The 26,720-nt window shown below is 43.0% G+C and overlaps 1 protein-coding gene across 17 annotated transcripts in view; it reads right to left on the bottom strand.

Annotated features, from left to right (window-relative positions):
• The window catches only part of FBRSL1 (fibrosin like 1), a 515,430-nt gene extending 489,132 nt beyond the window's left edge, over positions 1–26,298 (bottom strand). For all 17 annotated transcript variants that reach the window (XM_030460353.1, XM_030460351.1, XM_030460348.1 and 14 more), the window contains exon 1: positions 25,988–26,298. In XM_030460353.1, coding sequence (XP_030316213.1) covers positions 25,988–26,281 — 294 coding nt within the window. In that variant the 5' untranslated portion in view covers positions 26,282–26,298. The remainder of the gene's footprint in view (positions 1–25,987) is intronic.
• Between the last annotated feature and the right edge of the window lie 422 nt (positions 26,299–26,720).

Consider the following 26,720-nt stretch of genomic DNA (forward strand, 5'->3'; position numbering starts at 1 on the left):
GTCTTCAAACCAGAGAATGCAATGCAACACCACTTATTTATCTCCAAGTTCTCTTTTCTGTGCCTGGCTACTGCAGGCAAGAGCCAGAGGAGGAGAGTTTAAAGCCCAGTAATTAATTCGAAGTGGTTCTAAAAAGGCTGGAGATTTTAAGGTAGACAAGATGCCACACTGGAATCACAGTCAAGCTGTGATGCTCTTTGCTGTGGAATGCACTGTTTATTCTGGCATCACAGAAAATATATAATTGATTTCTCAAGGAGAAGAAAAAAGGAAAAAAAGAAAAAGGAACCCCATATGCTTCATTCTTCCATAGAGCAAAAGAAAAAAGGTGTCTTTCTTCCCAAATAACAGTTGTATTCCAATAGCACATAAGTGCAACAGAATCATAGTTGGGTATTTCTTAAAATTAATTTACTACAATTGCCATCAATAGGATCACAGGATTAACAGGAACCTCCCTATAGTCTTTAGTATCAACTTCTACAAGCACATGCAAACTTAAAGAAAAATAAAATTAAATTTAGTAATATTACTTTGGAGAATATTTATCATTCCTGAGTGTGCTGGGGGATTTTGGGGTGGGTTTTTTGTTTGTTTTTTGTTTTGTTTTCAAACTTCCTTATTAAGATTTTTGAAATTATAATGAAACTTGACAATAAACCACATGGTTCCTAAGCACATTTCCAAATTAGTCAGTTGGCAATTCCTCTGACTGCACAGCAACTATTTGTGTTCTCTCACACAGCAAATGTTCCTCTTGCTCCAAAGGTCAAACCAGGCTCTTGGGAATTTTAGAACATCCCTGAGCCAGAGAGTGCAAAACACTGGGGAGTTCCTCTGCACCAGTCCACTGCTCAGCAAAGCATCCTTCACACTCCTTGTGAGCCAGGTAAACAAGATTTTAACATGAAGTCAAAGAACAAAACACAAATGCAATCTCAGCACTGAAAATGTTTTGATTGAAGGAAAAAAGAAATAAAGGCATGGACAATAAAATTCAAAATAATGACCAGATAAATCCATTGCACATATACAAGACTAGTCAGACATGATGATCAGCAGTATCCTGGGTATCCTCCACTTAGCTGGCCTCCAGTAATACCAGTTTATTCTCTTCCAAGTTTTTCAAGGCAGAGTCTTAGCAGCATCACCTAACACTTTCACAGCCACAGAGCCCCAGCCCTCCATACACAGTTACCCTTTCACAGCTACTTTACACTGAATTTTCAGCCAGGAGTGTTAAGATCACCTTAAACACTAAGTGAGGGTGACCAAAGCTGCACTGCTCCTTGCCTTAGCAGCCCAAAAAGGCCAAGCTCTGCACACCCTTTGCTGAAGCCAGGCATCCCACAGCAATTTTAACTCCCCCTTCTCTGGCAAAACACCCATCTATTCAATGCTGAGTATCTTCTGAGGAGCTGCTACTCAACTGCCATATAGAAGATAAACTACACGCTACATTTATGTACCCAAGCAGCCATCTCACTTGTAAAAAGAGCAAAGCTAGAGAGCTGTACAGCACACCACATTGCACAGCAGCTGAAAAGCCACAAACCACTACAGGGAAGTCAAAGCTTGGGTGATGGTGCAGTGGCTTTCAGGCAACTTGTCCCTAAGTGAAAGAGCACAGCAAAGAGCTGAGGCAGCCAGACACAGCCTTCCACATCCATCAATTCTCCTCTCTGCTCCTGGTTTCTTACAGGGTTTGGCCACCCTTGATGTCCAAGGCAAATATAGGAAAAGAAGCATTTTGGGGGGCAAGAAATGCACCGTGGTGTTAAATCCTGGACAAAAAGAGCAAAGAGCTGGTGGCACACAGAGCCACGAGCAGGCTGGCAGCAGCCAGACACTTTCCTTCTTTTGCAGCCTGTCTGACACCCCACTAACATTTCAGTTGTAGCAAAAGATAGAAGAGGCTGATTTCTATCTTGAAAGGAGCTGGAGCCTGAGGCCATTACAAGTAGAGCCTGAAGAGAGGCTGATTTTGCAGGTTTACAGCACTGTTCCCACTCATACAGCTACCACACAGCATCCTCAAAGCATCCTAATGGCTTGGGCAGCTGGCTGGTGGTCTTGGAAGAAACTATTACTGGTGGCTTTCAAAAGTGATGCACGCACTTCAGCTGTCCTGCTTCACACACAAATCAAGGAAAAAAAAAATGAAAAATAAAAACAAATAAATAAATCTGTTTGTCAGTCAAGCATTTAAAGAAACAAAAAACCAAAAAACAACCACACAACCTGTCAAAATGCAACCAAAGAAATGCCACCAAAACTCCTACTACAGCAAATTTTAAAATCCAAGCAAAACCCACAAAGAAATGGAATTAAAGTATAGAGTAACTACAATGGTAGCAAAGGGGGAGGAAGAGTGAGGAGAGGAAATTGTCACCAATTCAGAGATGATAGTTTTGAGGTTTCTTCATACATTCAGGAATAATAATTAAAGGCAGAACACAACAAGATCCAATTTGTCACACAACACCTGCAATCATCTGAGTGAAAAAACTACATAAATAAAACTCAAAAAACCCCACTGTTCAACTCCTACATTGCAAAGTATACTTCATGATTGTTTAATTAAAGTCATTTTTAGCTTTGCATGGCTGCAATCACCAAACATTGTCTCCCTGTCAGCATTTGAGGGGCTAACATACCGTTGCCAACAATTAGTACAAATCTGGCTGACATTGTTTTCTCTAAAAATAAATCATGCATGTTAAGTACCTTGTGAACAAACATGAAAACATTATTTGAGGGTAACATTTTTCTTCAGCAGAAACACAGAATCCTGCAGGAAGCCCAGATAATCACTCCAGGATGTACTCAGCCACCACCACACACACCTTGGCTGGTACCACCAGGACAATAGTTGGAAGTTCTGGACACCTGTGATTAAGAAACCTCTGTAAGCAGAGAGGGGGCATTAACTCCAGTCTCTTGGCCAAAATCCATTTGAGAAAATTCATGTTTTCCCTGCTTCAACAGCAACAACCTGAGCATGGGCATCATGGCAAGAGAAGGGTATAACAAGAAGGCTTCTATGAAGTCCTTTTCTCTTGGAAAACTCATATTTCTCTAACCTGAACCATTGAGAATTAAAAAATGGAACAAATCTGAAAGCCACGAGGTTTGGGAAGGATGCAGTCCTTCAAATTAGGAACATCTGAGAAGCATGTACTTAGTTCTTATGGTTTCTGTGTTCAGCACCCTGCTGCTCACCCATGCGTGCTCCACCCCAGGTGCAGTTGCTCAGAAAAGGTGGTTCAAGTGACTAGGAGAGCAGAGATGACCCTTCAGTTCTTCTGAAGAAATTGTATTTTTAAATACTGACTGACACTGACAAAAAGGGAAGAAAAGAGCTTCTGATTGTTGTTTACAGTCAGCCAGGACTATCTGAACCCCTGCACTGACAACAGAAATCATTAACTTACTGGGAGGATTAGAAGCACATAAATCCTCTAGTTTGGAAGCCAACACATCTCCTTTCCCATGCTTACTGGACACACAGAGTGGAAGCAAAGGTTGCTTTGGGTGGCAGAAGCCTTGTTCACACTCTGACTATTCCCTCTTACACTAAAAATACTATGTCATTACAAAACTAATGCTGGAAATGCTTTACCAGACTGAAGTTAACATTTTCTACTCAGTGGATAGGAAGTCTGTAACTGCTATTTTATACCCTGCTCTCATCTCTGAAGGCTTTTATTCTCTAGAGCAAATTAATCAGGCTGCTTGCATTATATGTTCTTTCTCCAGGCCTGGCTCCTCTCAGCATCTCTATTGATCTTCACTCAGTAAGCCATTAGCAAAAGGTTTTGAACATTTGCTAGTTTTATAGTTCCCAGAGAAAGCAGAGTCCAATTTAGGGGGATTGCCAGATTTAAGTTTGAGAGCTCAGCCCTTTGGGAGAAACATCACCATTTTTCAAAACATGCAACAACGTACAAATTCTGTTCCACTGTTGCCTGTGTCTACTGCTCAATGCTCCTTTCTGCCAAAGGTTTTAAATGACTTAAGGGAATGGGACTGAGAGAGAATGGACAAAGTGCCACATACCCACAGCCACACAAAAGCAAAAAAAATAATTCTACAAGAATGATGCAAAAAACAACAGGTGAAAGCATGAAGGGTATGAAGGTGACAACTTTTACTAAGTAATTTCAGGCTCTTTGATAAATAATTTTTCTGTTGGACTTCAAGGCCATCTCTCCAATACACCTCCCTCAGGTTACCAAGCCCAATAAAGCCATAGCAGTAAAGAAAATCAGTGCAATTTCAATGTAATTTTGCCACACTTTTTTGCTATGTGTGCAAGATTCCCTTTGTCCCTTCTCCTCATGTAAACTGTCTTCTCCACACAAGCATGAAAGCAACTAAACCAAAACTCATCAGCCATCCTTCCCATTAAATATCCCACTGGATCCTGTGCACAAAGCCAGACTGAGCTGCCACCCCTGGGCATACCTGACCTTCACACAGAAGGAAAAGGACCACCCCAGAAAACAGCCCCACAGACAGCTGTCCAGAGGGCTTCTCCCACTGCCCCATGTGCACACTGCTGCTCTGTGTGCCAGGCTTCCAGCTGACACTGCCACTGTGCAGACATTATCCCCAGCCAGACAATGGTGACCATTCTCCCTGCATTCCCCACAGCCAGCAGGACACCCCCTGTCCCCTGGAACCCAGCAGACACAAATGCCAGCCTGGTGTAACCTTACCCACACAGGCCTGGGCTGCCAGAGCTCAGCCCTGCATCCCCACGGCCCTGGGAGGGAGCAGAGGGGTAGAAGGGGCTCAGCAACCCAGGGAGATGAAAGAGAGAAATAACATTCTGCAACAACATCAGACTTAGACCTGAACTTGCCCAAAGTCCAGGGACATAGAGATCTAATTCAACAAGGAAGTAAACTATTATTTTTAAAATTACTTACCATTACCATGCAGCTCTGTGACTGTCACACTCATCCTGGTGAAACACCCGTGACAAATGCTCCTCTCTCTCCCCATATACTGCAGCATCCCACACCTCACTGTTGTTCTCAAGTGTGCTATTTTAAAACAAAACCTCAAACCTGAGGTTTAATTCCTTTGCAACCACTGCAACAGGAGGGACAGACTTGTGTGTCCCCAGCTTGCTCTGGCTCTGCCTGTCTGCTCCCAGCCTCTTACACTCAAACCCTTTTGTGCCCACAACCAAGAAATTAGGACACGTAGCCAGAAGGTCGATCAGCTTCAACCCAGCACTAACGCATTTAACACAGATCTGCAGCCTACAGCCTGGCTGAGGGACAGTGGCTGGAGGACCCCCAGGTCACCCCCAGACCTTCCCTCAAAGGACCTCACCCAATTCTGGCACAGCATGTGGCAGGCACTGGTCCAGCACTGGGTGGGCTGGTCAGGAGCTTCCTCTGGGCTCGAGCTCATGGAGATCAGCTCCTCTTCTGCTTTTAGCCTGCAGCCTGAATGTTTTATTCAGGCTCCTTCATCTCCATCCTGCTCCCCAGCAGCAGGATCAATGCCTGATGGGAACTAGTCATGAGCCAGCCCTCCCAGCTCAGGGTGAGGGAGGTGATGGCTGGGGGGACAAGCAGGGCTATATTCTTTCAGTATTTACTGGCTCCACACATACCCCACTGGACACATCCACCTCGACCCCAGGCAGCAGGGTCCATGTTTCCTGCTGTGGGAAGGGTGATGAGGAGGCCATGCAGTGGGAGGAAGCACAGCCCGGCCATTTCCTGGGGTTTGCTAATCTGCACCCTGCAGCTGCACACCCTAGGCTGGGACACAGCTCCATGGTGTGACCCACCTGCTGCCATGGCACAGGGGAGGCAGGGATGCAGCCCCTGCATTCAAGCCAGAAAATCCCAGGCACAGTTAAATCATCTTTTATCCAATTCTCATGCGAGAGAAGGGCTCAGGATGCAATGCAAGCCCAGATCGGTCCGGCCGTGCTGGAGGGGTGATGACTGGCCCTGGCTGGTCAGCTCTGGAGAGAGCCTGGAGTGGTGTCACAAGCAATTAATGTGATTTAGAAACTCCTCCACCCTGTGCCTAACATTGCACTGAAACGAGGAAAATGAGAGGAGTAAGAGAAAGAAATAGAAAAGCAAAATACGCCTCCAACTCGGGCTGCAGGCAGCTCCCCTGACAGCCGCTGCTTGGCAAGGCAAGGCAGAATCAATCCCCTTCATCAGAAGAGGCTTATAACTCATGGGGCCATCCAAATTCACTTGACAAGGGGGATAAATCTGTACTTGGGAGGAAATCGAGCTCTCTCCACTATAGATCTGATATAGATTGCACAACAAGGTGCTTCCTTGCCCACACCACCACAAACACAAGCCGCCTGCATGCAGAAAAACAGGGATATTTAGTTTTCTTTCAAAATCCACCACCCGTTTCACCTCCCCCTCACTTCAAGCAGTGAAAACTGCTTCTGTCCAACTGTCACGTGAGATTTAAGCAGAAATGACAAGAAAGGCAGCTTTGTGCAACTCACCCTGCAATTTCCCCATCTATGATGTACAGGGAAAGCAATGAGAGATGGAGAATTCGACAACAGGCAGAGGATAAACAAAAAGACCAGTAATGATACACTGCACACACACAGTCCACACACTCTGACCAACCACCACTGCCTGCTTCTCTACAGCTGGGTGCTCTGCTGCTCTTTGTTGGGATTTATTAAAAAGGTGTAAGCAAAATAACAGGAATGAAGTCCCAGAGGATTATTTCCCTCCTTGCTGCTCCTCTGACATTTCAAGATTCTCTCTTCAGGAAGTGATCCAGTGCTCTAGAAGGGTCTGGAAATGGTGCCTGAGCCCAGACTTGCACTACTTTGATGCAAACACATTAATACCACCACTATGGATGTTATTATTTTTTTTTTATATATATACATGGACAAAGGATGCGGACCAGACCCAGCAGTAATTATAATACCTCCATGAAAAACTCCCCTGGTTATTACAGCTACACTACTACCATGGCCCTTTGCTCTTTATAAAGTGCCTTTCACATGGCTGCTTAAACTTTAATTCGGTCTTGTTTCCCAAGATCTAAGGCTCATACCAACACTACCTCCCTCATGCATGTTTAACCCACATCATGGGTTAACAGTGCACCAGTTTAAATCCTGGAGAAGCAAACTGCTCATAATCTGGATTATAAAATCTATGCAACTTGGGTGGGTTTGGAGTTGGGTGGTTTTAGGGTTTGTTTTTTAAATTTTGATCTACCACTGAAAAGCTTTCTAGAACATCTGTCCCCAGAAGCCCACTATTAACAAGTTCCCTAAGCAGGTACAAAATGCCTTTAAGATTTTCTGGCTCAAAATACATGGGAACAATCCATGGCACAATATAAGATGTGCTTGTGGAAAAGGCTGGGAATGAAGAACAACATCCAGAAATACCCAAGGGTACAGTCTGGATAAGCAGCTATCAGCTTTTCATCTTTGCCCTCATGGAAGATAAAAAAAATCAGTTTTTAGTCTTGTCACCAAAAAGCCATAAGATGGTGGATTCATTAGAGAAGAGTGAAGAGACAGCTCCAGCTATTGATTAAAAAAAATAACAAAAAACCAACATACCCCAAGCCACCAAGCTGAATTCCTGCTCCAAAAATTCTTCAGCATCCACACAAACCTCACCTCCCATCCCCAGAAGAGCCGGGAAGGGGAAAAAAAAAAGTAAACCCCTGTGTTTGTACAGCAGGGTTTCTACAGCATTTGGCAGACCTCTGGAAGATGAGAGGCTGAAATCCCAAGGGCAGGAGAAGGAATTCGCTCTGGGCAGCTCTGCCAGGAGGTCCCACATGCTGCAGCAGCCCTGGTCAGCAATGCCAGAGCTGTGTATGGCTGGGAGAGAGGATGAATTCCCCAGCACTGCACAGAATTGAGGAGAGGCAAGGAGCAGTGAGTGGGGAAAATATGGTCATTGAGAGTGACCCATTGCCTCACTCTGCTGCTGTCTGCACTTTCCAGAAAATTAAGCCAAAGAGGCTGGAGGGGTGGAATTTCACAAACTACATCCCGAGAACACAGAAAAAGATGGGGAAGAAGAGAACAGCTACAGTCTTGCAGCAAGATGCTTTTTCCTCTTACAGTAACAAAAATTCACAGTTACTAAACAGCTAGAGAGAAGATTCTTTAACAGAAACAGCCAAGAGATTGATTTGAGAATAGCAAAAGCTCTTTTTTACAGAGTGAAAAGCTCTACCCATGTAGCTATCTGAGGCTACTAGAATACACTGGATTTCTTGGCTTTAACACCACAAAAAAGAGCCTGTAAATGTAAAGCTGCAAGTTAGACAGGCAGTACCAGTGTCTGTTCCTTTATACTTCATCTCCTAATTTTATCATAAACAACCACACAGCTTATGGTTGCCTCTAAATTTCATCGTCAAACTCTTCAGAACAAAACACCACCTACTTTAATCTTAATGTATTTCCTATCAAAAAGATCCTGCATGCAGGGTTTACAACTACTAAGCAGCAGCAGTATCATGAGATAAGTTATCCCCGTTTTACAGAAGAAACAGAGAAACAGAGATTAAATAACTTATCTAGACACAGAAAAAGCGATGTGCCCAAATTTTCAACTCTGATTTTTTCCACCCCCTGCAATTTTTAAGTCTGATTTTTTCAGCCCCCTGCAAGCCGTGCTGAAAGTACTTGAGAGGGGCTCTTGAGGAGCCACAGCAGAGGAAATATTTGCAAAAATTAAATTTCACACCCAGTTTTAATAAAACTTACGCACTGATGTTCAAAAAGCAGGACATGAAAAGCCTCACAAGTTTAAACAACTCAGAGAACTTCAACTAGGTGTTTGCACACCTGTAATTATCTGAACAGTAGGTTTTATGCAAGACTTCACAGGCACTCCTCTGTTCACAAAACATACTGTGCCACCAGAGGTCAGGCCCAAAAGCACAGGCAAAGAACCAAACAGGACTTTACCTGAAGTCTAAGGCAGGTCCAACTATTTTAAGTACATGGAAGAGAGAAAACCACACGAGCATGTGCATGCACATGGGTCGTTAGTAAATATATGATGCAAAACAAAAAACTCCTTCAGCCATCAGTGAAGCTGGGACACACCATGTGAAGGCAGGTGGATAAAACCACCCCCCTGCAACATACCTTCTAATGTACAAATTTATTATCAGTTCAAGTTATTGCTTATGAAAAATAAATATATCATTCTCTTTGAATACTTCTCAACCTTCTTTCATGAATCCAGCAGAACACTGGTGCACGCTTGACAAGGCATTGTTTTATAGACCCTTGAAAAGGTTACATTTATAAAAACAGCTACCTCTCATCAAAAGATGAAATGCTGAAGCAGTTTAAATTTGGCATAGCAAGAAACTTGCATACAGATTAGCTAATTTATTTGCTATGATGTTGCAAGATACTGTTTTATTAGCTTAATTTGTCTTCAGCAGCACTGGAGACCAAGGTAACTACAGCTGAATTGCTGAAGCCCATATGAAAAAAATAAAGGCTTTTTCAAAGTATCTTGTTATTCTTGCATTTGCAAACTGGTTTTTGTTTGTTTTTTTAAAAGTCTTGCTTATTTGAAGCAAATGAAGCTTTTAAAAAGCTAGTTAGCTGTTGGCAAATATTTTAGACCATTTCTCCACTTCAAAGACTGTTCATATCACAGATTCTACAAAGTCCACAGCACGCTAAATTGACATAAATCCCCAACAGAAACGGAGCTTATATTTAACCTACTAGCAAAATTCAGCTACCTGAATAATTAATATTCTTCAAATTAAGATTTCACTTAGCTCTCTAGGTGTACAATATTAAATCTATTACCATTTTGTTAATTTTCAGCACACCAGCAGTGTTAAGATCAAAATCAGAGAGCAGACATGGAAACTTGGCACCAATCAAGACAGAGTTCTAACACTGGTTTCAGTGAGGAAGGATTTCACCCTTGGTCACTCCATGCTGCTTCAGTTTATTTTTCCTCCTTTCTTCCAGCTCTACTTTTTTTTTTTTCCTTTCATATCTCTTCTGAAATACATTGCAGCTCCAGTGAGTTCTCAGCCCTTGAACAATGTGTTCTCAAACTACACAGCTGAGAAAGCCAATACAAATGAAATCTGTGCTGCAGCTTCTACAGAGCTGATACCACTTTACATCGTCCTGTAAGATATTAAAAAGAGAGAGAGAGAGAGAAAGCAAAAAGACCACAGCAAAAGTGAGCCATCTTGTTTCCTTCGAGTGTGACAAGGCTTTGAGAGCAAAAAAAAAAAATACAATGCAGCTAATGGTAATTGGTTACACAGAATCCCTCATTTGAGTGTTTTGCTTCCAGACAGTACCAAGCACACAAGACCAGAACGTGACATCAGATCCACGTGAAATTCTGCACCTAATCTGCAAACCAGTTACCATGACTGCACATGCAAATTGGTCAGATAAAAGCCAGTCAGAGGAATAATTGGCTATTTGGAGGTACAAAATGACTAATGTATCACAGCCACCACATAATTGTGGTTTTTTTCCCTCTGCTTCACAACTCGGCCACTTAATTCTCCAGGTCCAACCTAGTATTTTGGGTGCAATAAGGTACAGCAAGTACTGTAACAAAGCTGGAAGCAGGAACACCCAGGCTCCAGCCAAAGCTTCAACACTCCTGCAATACAAGTCCAGACTTTCATCTGTGCCCCGCAGTCAAGGGACAACTTCTAAGGGTGACTTGAAAAACACACCCATTCACCGCAGTCTTAAAGACATCTTTTTAGCAACTGGGTATGATCTGAAGAAGCCTTAAAAGTCACCAGTGCTGAGAAGCCCCCCTTGAGCTGCATCTCTGATGTCTGTGCCACCTGTACCACTTGTGAGCCTAATCATCCATCAGGACAGGTACCCTCTTCCCAAACAGTCAACCTTCAGCATCATTTTCTTGATGTTATTCTAACAGTATTTTTTTTTTTTTTTTAGCCATAACTACACAGACCTTTCATGTTTTCCTAAGTAGCAAAAATTTAGCACAAGTACAAAAAACGTCACCATTTAGCCTTGTAATAACTACAACCAGTTTCATTCCAGGTCCTTAAAACTTAAGGTAGAAATAATAACATCACCCAGGAGGCAATGGAAAGCGGTGACAAGTGGTCTCCCTTACTGGCAACCATAAAAAACTAGCCAGCTTCAATTTTGAGCCCACTTCCACCTACTAAGATGCCAAGTACTTTTCTGCTGGAAGAATAATTTCAAGGTCTTTTTTCAGGCCTTAATGCTTCAGGCATTCCCATCTGTGAATTCGGTCTAATGTCTTCACTAATCCAGACTGTAAGTGTTAAGGTACTACCTAGGAGTCCCTATACCACTGTCATCTTATTTCTGATCTTCTGATATTTATAACAAAACATAACCCTTTGTTCATATTTTTAGCCCAAAATACAAATGCTTGACCTTAAAAAATCCATAAAGCAAAAATCTATCTCCCACCTACACACATCTGTACCTGCTCACACCAAAAAAACAGCTGGTTTTACATGTGAAAACATGGGGAAACCACAGGAAAAAGAGTCCTGCATCCAAAACTGCCTAATTATGAGACTATGGAGGAAAGCTTACAGGTTTAGTTAATTTTCAAATCTATCTTCTCACTGGAGCAGAGACTCAAAAGTATAAACCAACTCTCCCCTCTCCTACAACTGGGACCAAGAAAACCTCTGACTCCAGGTGTTTTCCTATCTTCTCTCTCCTTGAATTTTCTGATGACTCCATCTGGGTTGCTGGAGATGGGACTTGGAACTTTACACAGATGTAAAAACCCTCTGCCCAGATGTGCTAATCCCCTGTGGCAACCCACTTCACCACACATGACCTCCAATGGCATGATTTGACAAGGTCAATGACTACTGTGCCACAGAGGTTATTCCTGCTCACTGAAGTCTCCAGTGTGCACACAAGAAGGTCCTCCCCCTCTTTTAATGCAATTGAATGCTTTTTATTTAGAAATTTGCACAATTCACGGGCAATTTTCTCACCCATCCCATACTACCAAACTTTCATTAAAACCATTTCCTGCAGCAGAGCCAGCATCTGGCTGGGATCAAGTGCTGATCTTTTTCTCCTGGCACTTTCCTCAATCCCTTCCTGGGATTATGGCAGGGAAAACAGCACTGATGAGAGGAGTTGCTTCTTCCCCCACTTGTGGGATTTAATATCCCATATATGCAGGTTTCTCCTTCATGCAACACATGCACAGGAAACAGTTCAGAAAGAAAGGAGAAAAACAACAGACAGGATAAAAAGAAAGAATTCTTATGTAAACTGAGCTAAAGGCCATTTACAGACCAAAGTACTCCAGCCTTCTGCCATCAATAGGGTTAGATACCTCACCCATCCAAGCACCTGACCAAGTCAAAGAAAAGCCTGTCTTTTTTCTCCCTGTCACAGTCAGTGAAAACAATTAAATTGCAAGTGAGGTGCTATCTTTCCAATTCCTTCTACCCCCAGCCTCTCCCTGCTGCCCCATATTTGACTGCAATGTCCCAACTTCACAAGCTTAATCGAGAGCAGAGTCATTCCAGCACCACCATCATTTTACACCATCCATTTAAGTGGAACTGTGACTCAGAGGACGACCTAAAACACAGGAAGAACACGTAGCCATATAATCCTGCCACAGAGGCTCAGGCCACATTTGCAGGGTTTCTTTAATCAATACACATCTGCTCTGCAGCCCCCTCTCCCTGGTGCCAGAAGGGCATTTGTGTGGCTGTGCAGTGAGCCAGATCAGGGAACCAAGGAATTAGTTTTCCTGGCAGCACAAACGCTAGTGCTGGCACAAGGGAGGTAATCAGAACAAGCAGCCAGGGCAGGCAAGGACCATCTCCTTCAGCTAAAACATGGACTTAGGTCAGATTAAAGTGCTCACAGCTCCAGCTCCCTCTCTCCCTATTTCTGCGAGTGTGGAAATCACCCGGCAGCGCAAAAGATCAAGTCCAGCTTTCCAAAAGGGTGTCTGTCTGAATACAGAGCTATTTTCACACCCTGTTTCTAATCTCACCAGCTTCCCCACCCTCCTCTTACAAAAAAAAAAAAAAAAAAAAAAAAAAAATTAAAAGAAGAAACTGATTTGGACCCCATCAGTCACTGTGTTCCCAGGTCAGAGGGAAGGACACAGCCCTGGGCTCTGCAATGGGTGCTAACGCCTTCCCTGGCAAGGTACACAAACCAGCAGTACAAAGATTGAATGGCTCCATGGAACAAAAGGGAAAATAAGGTCAAACTGGAGGGGAAAAAAAAAAAGAAAAAAAAAAAAGAAACCACGAAACAAGAAGCAGCTGAGATGAGAGAGATATGACAGATACAAACACACAGACCAAAAACCCCAACAGGCTGCTTGTTAGCTCTGAAGCTGAGCACATGGGAAAAAAAAAAGAATTTACTTCTTCCTCAACTGGAATGTTCGCATAATTGTCACTTTCAATTTTACATAATTCCCTTTTCTACACATTTGTTTCTTGTCTAGGCCACCATGCATGAAATAAATCCCTGTATCAGAGCACAGTCTGTCTGTGTGCCACACCGTGCTAAGGAGATTGGGTTTCCCGTTTATTCCCATATTACATTCCAAGAAGGTGTGAACAATGTTTTATCAGACTTAAAATAATACAGACCAAACAGATATCTGCTCCAGCCAGGATGTGTTTGCCTAAGTAGATTTTTCTAAAATCATAAAGCTAAGTGAGTAAGGTATTACCTTAAGCATTAATTAAATACCATTTTCCCCCCTCCCTTCACAAGGTACACTGAACAAAGGACATGTACTGCACCTGTAAATAATTCCATCTGAAGTGTTTCATGTTGTTTCTACCCTTACCCCTAATTACAAATGACATGCATTGACTTTGAGTATTGGTTCAATTTTCTTCACATTTAGTGCTGATACCTGGGTATCTTACTTTAAAAACAAAACAAAAAACCAACCAGACAAAAAAACCAACATAGATAGTGAAGTGTCAATACTAATTAGGTCTTTTAAACACAAGTTTCGAAATGCTGTTCATAAAATCTACATTAGGAAGAGTGGGGGCAAAGGATGATATTTCAACATTAGAAGGAGTGGCACTGATTAATCAGGCACCCAAATTCTCATTGTTTCTTTAAAAATAGAGACAAACAATTTCAATAACCATAGTCTAAGAACACAACACTATCCCTCTGTTCAGGCTGAACAAATTAAAAAAACAGAAATATTAAATGCTGTTAAACACATTAAGCTGATACTTAAAGTTCTTCAGCTTTAAAATCTGACTATTATTAGAGAAACCAGAAAGTCTAAAAAAAAAATTTCTATGGCACTGCAAATGTTTTACCTTATAATTCAGCTGCAAGTCTAATTCTGACCTTCTTGAAAGGTACCTGCAGCCCACAAAAAAAGACATTTGAATGTTCCTAGTTTGGCAGCTGCCTGGGAAGTGCAGGAACAGGGATGTCAGTTCACCACATGGGAAAACCTCCAGCCTTTTTCTGTTCCTTTCACCAGCATTAGAAATATGTTGTTGCAAGACAAGCCTTTATAGAAGGCTTAATGCCATGAAGATACAAAGCCAGCTGATGTTTTTTCTCCCATAGTTTTTTCACTTCCAGCAGCACCCTGGTTAAACCACGCTGCCACAAGCTGCCCCTCTCCCCAGAGCATCTCTCTACCATGGAGGAGACCCTCCCACACTCACATTGTCTTTGCCATCAGAAAGTCCAGTCTTAGACCATGATTAATCCCTTCCCAATCACAAAATATATGCAAGGATGCTCCAGTAAAATTGGTAAAAGAAGCTATGCTTTGTATTTTTTTCCCCAGGTCCGTATTCTTCTTGGCATGCTTTTTGTGTCTCAGTTTATGCTTTCGGCACAGACTCATTATTCCTGGAGTATTCTGCAGAGACTGAATGAAGAATCATATTTTGCTTATGATGTGAACCTCGCAAAGGTAATAGTAGGAAAAACACCAGTGACTTCATCTGCTGAACATTTATAAACAGGGAATGAGAATTTTAACACACACATGCACAAAATGAGATGTAAAAGAACAAAAAGAATTAATCTGTCGCTTGAGACAAAAATTTATTCCATCTCCTCAGTACTTGTGTAAGAGCACTGAAACAGGGAAAACTCACCTACTGGTAATTAGCAGAAAAATCACAGTTATGTAAAACTCAAACCAAGAAAACACTTAAAATGAAGGCAAGATTCATTTACTTGCAGAAAATACCACCAGAAGCTGCCCACCTACCAGCCCTGATGCAAAAGCATGCTCTGCATTACAGCACCTCCCCAGGCTGCACGGGACCATCCTCAGGTGCTGGCTGCATGGCCACCAGTGCAGGCAATGGGCACACGGTGAAGCAGATGCCCACCCAGCCTGGGCAAGGAGACATGGCCAGAGGGGACAGACAGCAAGGTGACATGGCCAGAGGGGACAGACAGACCTCTCTGGCTCCTGACCCTATCACGAAAGATGCAAAAAACTTCAGAAATTATTCTTGGGAACATATCAAGAAAACAAACTACATAGAATTGTTTATCAGAGGTATCACCTGCGAGTTTAAATCAGTTTAGAGAGGCCTCTGCTACAGCACTTCATAAAGTTCAGAAGTGGCATGTCCTACACCAGCCAAACCACAAGCTCATTTTCCACCTGGGAAGCAACTGGGTTCAATATTAACATGAGACTCGAGACAGCCTCCTATCCAACAGGTGCTAATATGATCACCTTCTCTTACATAAAACCTAAAACTTGTACAGATTAATTAGTAACAAGGACAGGAACCTTTTCCTGATCAAGCCCTGCAAGCACTTTTGCCTGGATGCAGATAAAATTTTAATTTCTCCATCCCACACCCTATGTGATTTAGTATCATCCAGTGATGTGGAAGAAAAGTCATGAGCTGTATGAAATCAAGTTACAGACCACGTGCAACCCAGAGGCTCTCATTTCTGTTTCATTAACCCTCTTCTCAACACAAAACAGCAGCAGAAACATCAGTGCCTGTATCAAAATTGTCTTAAAATGGTTTTCTCTACACCAGTTGCATAGACCCAGCAGATGCAGTCATTTCCATAGCAATGGAAAGGAGCTGAGAAAGCCTTGCATACCTGCAAGGTCAGCCTGGAAACAAAAACCCCACTGCTGAACAGGCACCCAGGGCTGCCCAGATAGGGCTTGAATTGGGTTATGAGTTTGTTTGATGTAATCAACAACATTACTGTGTGCACATTATAATGAATGTACAGACATCTGCAGTGTTTGATGGACGAGCTGATAGCAGGCTAGTCATAGAATCCATCTGGTTGGAAAGCCATTGTCATTTTCAGCTCAAAATCACATTTAATAAATTCACATCACAACTTGGTACTATTTAGCTTCAAACCAGAATACCAGAGTAAATAGCATTCTTTTTCCTGAAGAGATCTTGTGAAATATTCAGTAACTTGACACTAACAGCAGTGTGGTGGGGTTTGTTGTTTTGGTTTTTGGTTTGTTTTTTTTTTTTTTAGTGCATCAAGTGCTGCAGTTAAGTCTGAGAAAAAAGGAAGGAGGGTTTTTGCCTATCTTGCAACAAAACCTCTCTTGAGATATAGGTCTGTTCTGCATCAGGAGTTTCCTAGCAAACGCATGAACAAGTGCTTCTTTTGAGAAGTAAGATTATAAATCAGAGCATCAGTAAGGACTGATAGAGCCCAGAAGAACTTAAGAAGCCCAAAATCAAGACCTGTGTTTTAACTCTGAGAACAGATAGAGAATTAAAGCTTGGGAAAATCTTGTATTAACTTCACCCTGCAGCAGTACCCAGAGGACAGCACACTTGTGGTCAGTATCTCCCACGTGAAAGGTGCTGATACAACAACCTGCAGTGGGGAGACATTTCACTAGTGGTTCCCACAGGAAGATTTTGAGTTTGTCTGAAAGCCACCAAAGTGACAAAAAAAGCCAAGAGACACTGATGAATATGCTTACTCCCCAGTGTTACATCCATCCCATGGCCACAAGCAAGGCTGCAGCGTGCTGCAATCACACCCACACAGAACCCATGACTGGGAGCATCCCACCATGGACCAGCTCTCCTCACTCCCTAACACAGCAAAACAGGGAATACTGCCGTGGCTCCTAAGCAGCAATGGCATGAGTAGCTCTTTCACCTGAGGCTCTGCAATCACCTCCTGCACAAACACAGCTGGCATTTCAAGTTCTACCAACCAGGGCTGCAAGACAAGAGAGCTCCCTCAAGTCAGAGGAGTGACATGAGCTTCCCCCCCATGGGACATCCAGTCTCCTATGGGGGACCGAGCAACGGCACTGGTGGCTGAGGTGACAAAGGCAGTGATGAAAGGACTTGCCCTGAGCTCAGAAAGGAAACTTGTGGCAGAGGCAGAAAGAAAACCCCGTTATCTCAACTTCCGGGCCCCTCTGCTAACCGCCAGACCACAACACATTTTTTATTGTAGGATAACATTACAACCAAACAGCTATTTTCTGCTAGCAGAAAACCCACTTGGTAGTTTTACGTAGGACTGCAAGCCAGCCCTGTGACGTGGCATAAACCATTTCTCCCTCCTTTGCATGCCCCAGTTTTATTAAGTAATCCCCATAAAAGCAATTACTGAGCTTTGGACTGAAAAATAACTAGGGAAAAAAAAAAAAAAAAAGAGAGAGACAGCAAATTCTGTGTATCTTCATTTGCATACAGTTTCCTTCCCTCCCCCTTTGTAAGGTTTTTGCCATGAGGTCTTTTATGTCTCTTTCAATAATCATATAATTATATGATTCCTAAAGTACACGCTGGCAACACTTCAGGGGATTTTAGTCATTACAGGTGACAAGACTTTTCTCTTATGTCTAATGCTCACTAGGATTTCCTTCCACTTCATTCACAGATAAGATGAAGAACTGAGTGACACCTTACCTCCTTTCCCAGACACATTTTGAGGGAATCAGCCCTCTTCCTTCTCCATTACAGATACATGGAAGCAAGCAGGACTGAACTGCAATGAACTTCAACCAGAATGAAGCATTTTTTCAATTAGGCAGCTCATCATTTTTCCCAGGCACCACGTCCAACTATTTTAATGGCTTTCACATTTTTTCTTTAATTTTACAATCTGCAAGAAATGCCAAGGTTCCATCAAGGACCAAGAACGCCGTAATTTCATTTCTTCCAATGGTTGCAAGTTATTAACAAGCTGTCAAAACACCATAATTATTTTATATCAAGTTTGACTGATTCCATAAACATCTCTTAGCTGCATACTATCTTGAGCCTTGCTCCCCCTGAGTGTAAGTATGAGCTCAGGCTACATGAAATAAAGAGGCTGAACGTCCTCTTTGACAGCAATGCAAGAGGCATTTATGAGCCACCAAACAAAAAAAAACCAAAAAAAAAACCACCAACAAAACCCATACATTTAATAGCTGATGCACTTGATGTTATTGTAAGGTTCAATGAGACATTTCTTCCCATAAAATTCTCTGGGTTCTTAGCTTTTCTCTAGAAACCACAGCCTCACTAACCCACAGGAGGGGTTCAAGAAATGAACTCGGTGTCTCTCAACATGCCACAGCCTCCCAAATAGCCATATGAACCCTAAATTATTGTTTGCTTTCCTACTTGGGCTGCACATTTCTTCCTAACTTAAGTATTTCCACACTAAGGCCAGGCCAGATCAGGGATATGCTAGCATCAGAATAAATCAGTTATATTTAAAATCAGAAAAATAAACCAAACCACCAAACAACCGGCATCATATTTTTATGAAGCTGGAAAAAACATCTGTTGGAGAGAAAAAAATACATGATTATACCCAACTGCAAACTTCACATTTAGACTACAGGCACGAACGAACCTTATATATAACTTTTCTTTCTGAATGCCTCTATCACAACCTGTTCAGAAGAGAGCAAGGCAGGCTTGGGACAGAGGAGAGGAGCCCAAGCACAGCTCCCTTGCCCTGCTGACAGTGCCCAGCAGTCCCCAAAATAGAACATTTGACTTCAAATTGCCATGTCTGTGTGGCACAACTATACATAGCCAGTACAAGATTAAAAAAGCTTTGCTCTGAGCACAAAGGGAGAGACAGGAATGGTGCCATAAGCCCATGTTTTGCAGCCAGCAGTGCAGGGAAATCATTCTGATCCCTTCAATCCCCTTATCCATGCCAACCACTGACCTTGCAGATGCAACTTTTGTTCAAGTTTAGTCCTTTTTTGGCTGGAAGCAAGACGGAGCCAGAAAGGAAATGCTCTCCATTCATCTTGGATCATGCACGTGCTAGGTACATGGCTGCCCCTGTGCTCCTTTTCACCAGGTATTTCTGAACTTTGGATCCAGTCACTCAGTACAAAATAATTAAGCTACAAAAATTGGCATGCACCTATTTGCCTGTCATTACAGCTCGACACATCTGCTGGCCTGGCTGGGCAGAGGGTGGGAGAGCCCTGCAGCCAGTGTGGTTGGTACCTGCCCTGCTTTCACAATTCCCTGCACCAGAGGAACTGGACAGACAACTAAATGGAAGCAGCTCAGAAGCTATTTAACCCTCTCCTCCATTTTAAACAATCTGGGTTAATAACATAAAGATTGATTCTCCTTTCAGCATCTCAACAGTGCTCTTAATAGTTCATTAGTTGTTTTTTTTCTAAAAAGAAACTATTTTTTTACAGGGAGATGGAACAGGACTGGTAAAATAGTGCTCCAGCTCTCTCCTCAATGCAAGGAGCAGGACTGGAGCAGTCACAGCTCCTGTTGTGCTGAACACAGCAGAGCCAGAAGATATTTAAATAGCAAGAGCCACTTCACCTACATAAAACTCTTTCATACCTTTACAGTGATAAACTGGAGGCATTAAAGTGCAGTGAGTTGGAAATTGTTCTCACTTATAGCTGGATGTTCACGTACCACTGATACCAAGATGCAGGGGCCTCCCTACTGTATTTCAAATCCTCATTTTTTTTTTAAAAAATACAGCATTGAACTGGACACAGTGTTTCAGATCTGCTGACACCCTTTGCTCTCCAGCCCTGCATCCCAACTACCCTGTGTTCCCCATCACCTGCATCACCAGCACAAAGACCAGAAGCTAAAGCAATAAGCACATTTTTGGTAGCACTGTCCCCAGCCAAGGTGCTCATCACTTCAGGCACAAAAAGCCCTTGGGTCTGGTGAAATATGATGCAGGGGAGCAGCCTGCAGTGGTCATGCCTGGAGAAAAACACCTCCCATCAAGAAACAGAAAGCAGGAGAATGCCAGGAAAAGCAAAAAAAGCTCCCCAGACCCTTTCTATCAGTGTAACAACATCCAGGCAATGTACTGTATCTTTTCACCTATATGTATTTTTTTTAATTTTTTTTTAAGAGGTACAGTCGTGCAATTCTTGTTAAGCAAGCAGGAACCTAGCAAAGAAACAAAGTGAAATACACCAGACTGATCAGCTCCTGCCCAGCCCCTTTGGTCACTGTTACTTTCCTGGAAAGTAAGATAGTGATAGTCAGTGTCATTCTGTGAAATAATTGAAATAAATGATAAAAAGTGCATCTCATTGGCTTACTGAGAGGGCAGTAAAGCTTTCAGTGCTTACTAAACAAAAAGTCAAGTGAACTACTGCAAGTAAACATCAGTTTGGATCCAGCATCATCTCTTATTTGGGTGAAGTGGAACACTAATTTTATTATGTCTCTTTCATTAAAAAAAAAACAACACCACAAACTGTGCAATACAGAGTACCTTCTATTATTTAAATACAATATATTCAATTAAAAAAATACAAAAAAACAAAGAAACAATTGTAATTTATCTGCTGAATTTCTCTGTGGTAGTTTGCCCACTTTGACATTTCAGCAACCTTCATCTCACATTTTACCCCGGATTTCAGACCACTGAAGAAAGGCTGAGAAGTTATGTTACAGAAAACTACTTTGGAAAAACTCGTAAGATACTAAGAGTTCTTCCAAAAAAAACCCTAATAGGCAGCAGGGTCAAGTGCAGTTTGAGCTACAAATGGGAACCTCAGGGAGAGAGAATTTTCACAGCCAAGCCTCAGATAAGCAAACCATTCCCTTTCTCCAGTGCCTGTGTTCCATGCACTAACAGTGTTACCCTCAGCTCCTGGCCTGACTGAGCAGGTATTTCAGGCTTTCCAGAGCTCACCCCCTGTTTTAGCTCTGCATTAACCACCTCTTATTCCATAATAGCAACAAAAAAAACCTTAAGTACCTTCTTTAGACAAGATGCCAAAAAAATCAACAGCTAGAAGAACAAATCGATGGGGACTAACAAGCCTTTGGGAACACCAAAAGGCATTCAGAGCACTCTCCAGAAAATCATTAGCTTTCCTGAGGTTAAAATCATTTTTTAAGGAATAACAGACCATCCGAATCACTTACTTTTGACAATTAAGTAGAGGGGGGAAATTCTTTAAAAATCCAGCAAACTGTTTTAAAACATCAGACTAACTGTGGGAAAAACTAAGCATCTGCAGAGCTCTGGTGATAAATGAGAAGCTACGTAGTTAGGTCAGTGGAATTAACACAAAACCTTTGGAACAGGAAGCTGCAGTTAAATACACTGGTTTTCTTATCAATGAGAGATCAGAGCAACAGTAACAGCACAGTGTACAACACACATGTGAACACAGCCTTAGCAAGATAACAGCCAAAGAACTCAGGGATTCTGTCCCAAAATCTACTGTCACTATTAGGCTTTCTAACCCCTGCTACACTCAAGTGCAAACAGCAGAGAAGGGACTGGGATTTAGCAGTGCTGGACTTGGGGATACTAACAAAAGTAAGAGTGGGCAAAGTGTCCATCTCCTTAAGGTCTGGGACCAGATGCAGCTGGGCCCCAATTCTGCTCCTAAGGGCAGCATCTGTACTTCAACACAACCTGCAAGGAGTCAAGCTCTACCTCTTTTCAGCCCAGAGATCTACTTCTGTACATGTTATTCCATGCACATTTATGAGTGGATTCTCCACAAGTTTCTAAAAATAGCTTAAGCATTCCTAAAAAACCCCATACACACACCAGGAAAGTTAAAATTTCCATACCGTATTCCAAACCTTTGCTGGAATCAGTAAAAATTATAAACAACAGCCCAAAAGAAAACACAAACCCTTGTCTTACAACTACTTGGGGAGAACAATTGCTCTCAAAGATCGCATTCATTAACATTCTGATGAAGTTCCCTTTTAGGGCTGTTTTTCATACTTGAAAGGAACAGCTATGATCAGAGAGAGCCCTCAACTACCGACTCACTCATTTAGATTCTCTCGCTCTGATTCACCAATCACCTTCAAGAATAATTAGCAGCTTCATCTGAACGTAATGAATATACACACATGCTCACACACACACACACACCATTCCTTTTGGAAGGCAGTGAGAAATCCCCCACTTCTCAGCCTGCCAGCTTTCCTAACCCCAGCATGGGAACCATCTCCTGGGCAGCTCCATCACTTGATGGTTTTCCAACTGCATCACTGCCCACCTCAAGCCAGCAGGTCAGGGCAAACTGAGTTCCCAAGTTGTGCTCAGTGGCTGGGTGTTAAAAATGAAAACCACCCCCAGTCCACACAGATCAGCTTCATGTAACCTGTGCTGAGTCAGATTTCTACAAGAATATTCAGGGGAAGGAAGGGAAAGGGGAAGTTTTATCTTGCACACAGAGAGGCTGCTACTGCTTTGTGGGCCCACAGTCTGGGGCCTTTTTTTTTCCCCTCAAATATATATATATATAGTCAAATCTGTGTTTATGTCAAAGATGGTAGGAGAGGTGATCCTTAAGTCACAAGGAAGTATCGCAGAAACAAGAGGCTGTATTTTCAGACAACTGCCAAAGGAGACATTGCCACAAGAATTAAAACAAAATCCAGAATGCTTAAAATTCACAGCAAAGAGATAAAGGAGACTTTATAAAGCCATCCAGCACAATTAGCCTTAAATGTATCTACCTCCAGCTCAACACATAGGAAAAATATACACACACATACATAGCAGCCTTTATTTACAGGAACACCAGTGGTGAGAAGTTTCTCCAGTAGGAAAGGGGAATTCACAACATTTTGAGATAGAAAGAAAAACAAACAAAAAACCACTTTACCTCTCACAAATGTTTCTATCATTAAGTTCTGCCTAACCACTGAGAAGGTTAATTTCCAGGGGGAAGCCCAAATCTTCACTAGCCTAAACATAATCACAGCTCACTGTAACATTAAGTGACAAACAAACCTTGAAGAAGAACGCAAGAAAGAATCACAACAAACTACCACACATGCAACAAAAGCTCCTTTTAAGATTACAAATTACACAAAACAGACTTTCTTAGTTCAGCATTGTTTCTAGGCTGCATACAGACTTTTCTTCTCTCCTCCCTCAAGAACATGGAAGGTTTCAATTTTTATTTCTTTTCAAAAACATCACCACAGCAGATTTTAAGCACTCTTAAAAAACAAATACACATTGAAAGGCAAATGTCCTCCAAAGCAGAAAAAACCCACCTGCTGTAGCCCAGCTCACTAGAGAACACAGCTCCACACCACACCAAATGACCTTGCCATTTTTTAGTCATGTACATGTGCATATGCATATGGTGCTTTAAAGTAGTTCTGCCTTAATAATCCTCTTGCCTTGCCAGACATCACCCACGGTCAAAGGCAGCACTGCATGGAAAAATCCACACAACACAGTGTTTTCTCCCTTTCACTGTTACTGGGATTCATGAAATGCACATGGATCATATGGCTCTCCAAGAATCTCAAATCCAACATAGCTCCTAGTTCAGCATCCGAAAGAAACAGAATTTGGCTCACACCCTTGCCTCCAAGGTGTCAGCTACCATCTGAGATGTTGAGATGCACCCAGTCTCTTGCATGCTGGTAAATACAGTAGAAATCCACTAATTTTAGGTGGTGCTTCAGTGCTTTGCAAGTTTGAAAAGGGACAGTTTTGTAAAGACTAGCGTGTAATTTTGATTTCAAAAATCAAACCAAAACAAAAACAGAAGTACTCCCACAGACAGATGTTCTTTGGGATGGCAGAAGTTTAAGGTCACTTTCCATCCTTGAGCACCCTGTTATCAAGGTTATGGCTGGGCTGAGTTGAAAACAAGGCTTCTCCCATTTGAAAAGCCCAGAGTTTTCCCAGTCAGCCCTGGAGGGACTGCACTATCATTTGAATTCTATTTCCTGATAACATGCTCATCACTGTAGAAAATTTTTGCAGGAAGATGAATTTTACTTTCTTCACTGACAGCTCAGTAGAGACTCAGAGGGTTAACTGGACCTATCTGCTGATGCATATTTGACTAAGAGCATACCCAAGAAATAAAAAATAATAAAAAAAAAGGAGATACAGACAAGTCTATGGCTTATTTTAGAGGCACAGGAAAACAGATCACTTGCTCATTATCAGTTCTGCATAGACAAAGTAGTCGGCTTTCCTGTTAGGACAACACCCAACAAACTATGCCATGAAATAGCCAACACCAAGCTAATACAAATCATCTTCCCACTTCAGTACCTCCACACCTAGAGCTGCTCAGAGGCTGATGGGCTAAATGTCCCTCCTGAGCACAAGTCCTGGCTCTCCAAGCAAAGGTTTCATTGTCCTGACACCAGAGTAGATGGTCAAGGCCACCAGTGAAACCTCCACAGCAGCACAGGGTCCATCTCTAGGGCTTAGAGAAGTTGGTTCTATGAGCAAAAAACTCCACTGCCACAATGCCAGAGCCCAGAGGCCTGTGTGGCAGGAGGGGTGGGCTGGAAAGCAGCAAATCCCACAAATCAAATGGGGTCTTGAAGTCTGAGGCAAAGATATTAAGAAATCCCAGGGCAAATCTGAGATTATTCATTAGCCTGTCAAAAACTCATCACTGTGATGTGGGTTAATAGACATACAAGTGACAGGAAATCTGAAGTACGCAGAGTACCCAAAATTTTGCCCACATTTTTACCCTGGTGTGTCAAAGAAAGTGGGCAAAGACTCAAGGATTGCTCATATTTACTCTGAATTCAAGTTATGACGCCCACCAAGTGACTTGTTAGGTGCTTTCTCTCAACAACTCAGTTCTTCCCCTCACACACAAACAAAACAAAAATCAAAAGCCAAAGTCTTAGCTTGTCAATGCCCCTCTGAAAATATTAAATTTCCTGCTCTGCTTAACTTAGCTCAGACAAGGCAGGCAGTATTTGCTCAGCAAATATTGTTTGTAATAAGTTAGACAAGCAATATTTTTTGCCAGCCTATTAACACCAGAAAAATATGTACAGTCAACAAGAGATGAAGAATTTGTTCAATTACTCCAAAAATGGGAATTACAACCAAGGGATTATTATCCATTTAAACATCTCTTTTCCACAAAATGTCAAACACTAGCCATTTGCTAACAATCTCCGGAGACAGATAAAGTAACATTTTGGCAACGCAAACACAAACTCCATGAGCCGGGGGGAGGGGGTTCGGGGGGAGGAAGGGGGGGGGGCTGGCAGGAGGGGGAAGTTCTACCATTCACAACAATACCGGACCATCCCAACACGCCAGGAATATTTTGCAGCCCTCCGCCAGCCAATTAAAGCCCCAAACAAACATTTGACTTGCCCTAAGTGATAGTTAACACCAGCCGGAGGGAGCAGGGGGGCTGGGAAAGGAGGAAGGGGGAGGGAGGGGGTGTGCAGCAAGTTGCTCGCTGGGCTGCGAGCACCCGGGCTAGGACTGACCGCAGCCCCGAAATCCCCCCGGGCTGACACCAGGACTCCCGCACATTAATTACTATTTGCAAAATTCAGCAGCCTGAATGCGCCGCGCTTCTTTTTTCTTTTTAATTTTTTTTTTATTTTATTTTATTTTTCTCCTTCCATTTCCCCCACCGCTCCACAGGAGGCTAGAGCCAACTCCCCCCCAACCCCCCCCCCAAAAAAATAAAAAAAAAAAGAACCCCCGGGCCACCTCCTCTCTTACCTCCAGCGCTTCCAGGGTGTTGAAGCTGGCTATGGCGAAGCCATCGATCAGATCCTCCTCCTGGGAGCTGGACTCGCGGCGGCGGCGGCGCGGGGGCCGGGCGGTGCGGGCGGCGGGCGGCGGGCCCCGTGGGGCCGTGCAGTTCTGGCCGCCGTTTTCTTTGCCGGGGCTCGGTTCCTTTTCGGAGCCCGAGGAAGGGCTCTGGTTCCGCGGGTCGCGGGCCGCCGCCTCCCGCCGCCGCACGCGGTCCCGCTGCGACCTCGACCTCCGGCTCTGCCGGATTTTCCCATCCATTGCCGAAGAAGAAGCAAATCAAAAAAATTTAAAAATAATAATGAAAATAATTAAGGAAAAAAAAAATAAAAAAAAAAGAGAAGGCCGGGCGCGGGGGGGGTGTGGGGGGAGGTGGAGGGTGGGGGCGGGGAAGGGGGGGGAGCACGGGGGTAGAGAAAAGTCGCCCCCCTCCAACTCACCACTTCCCCTGTTCAAGCCCCGGAGCCCTTTAAAAATAATAATAATAATTTAAAAAAAAAATCAACAACAACAACAAAAATCCTGCTGTTCAGACCCTCGGATCCAGGGCGATGATAATCCACAGAGCAAGGCTGGGTGGCGGTGGGGCGAGCGGCACACACACACAAAAAATATTAAATCCACGGAATGACCTTGACAAATTTCCACCCCCCGCCCCCCCCACCCCCCAAAAAAAGCAGAGACGGGAAGAGGAGGGGAG

Source organism: Calypte anna, chromosome 15, assembly GCF_003957555.1.
Source record: "Calypte anna isolate BGI_N300 chromosome 15, bCalAnn1_v1.p, whole genome shotgun sequence".
NCBI classification, from domain to species: Eukaryota; Metazoa; Chordata; class Aves; order Apodiformes; family Trochilidae; genus Calypte; species Calypte anna.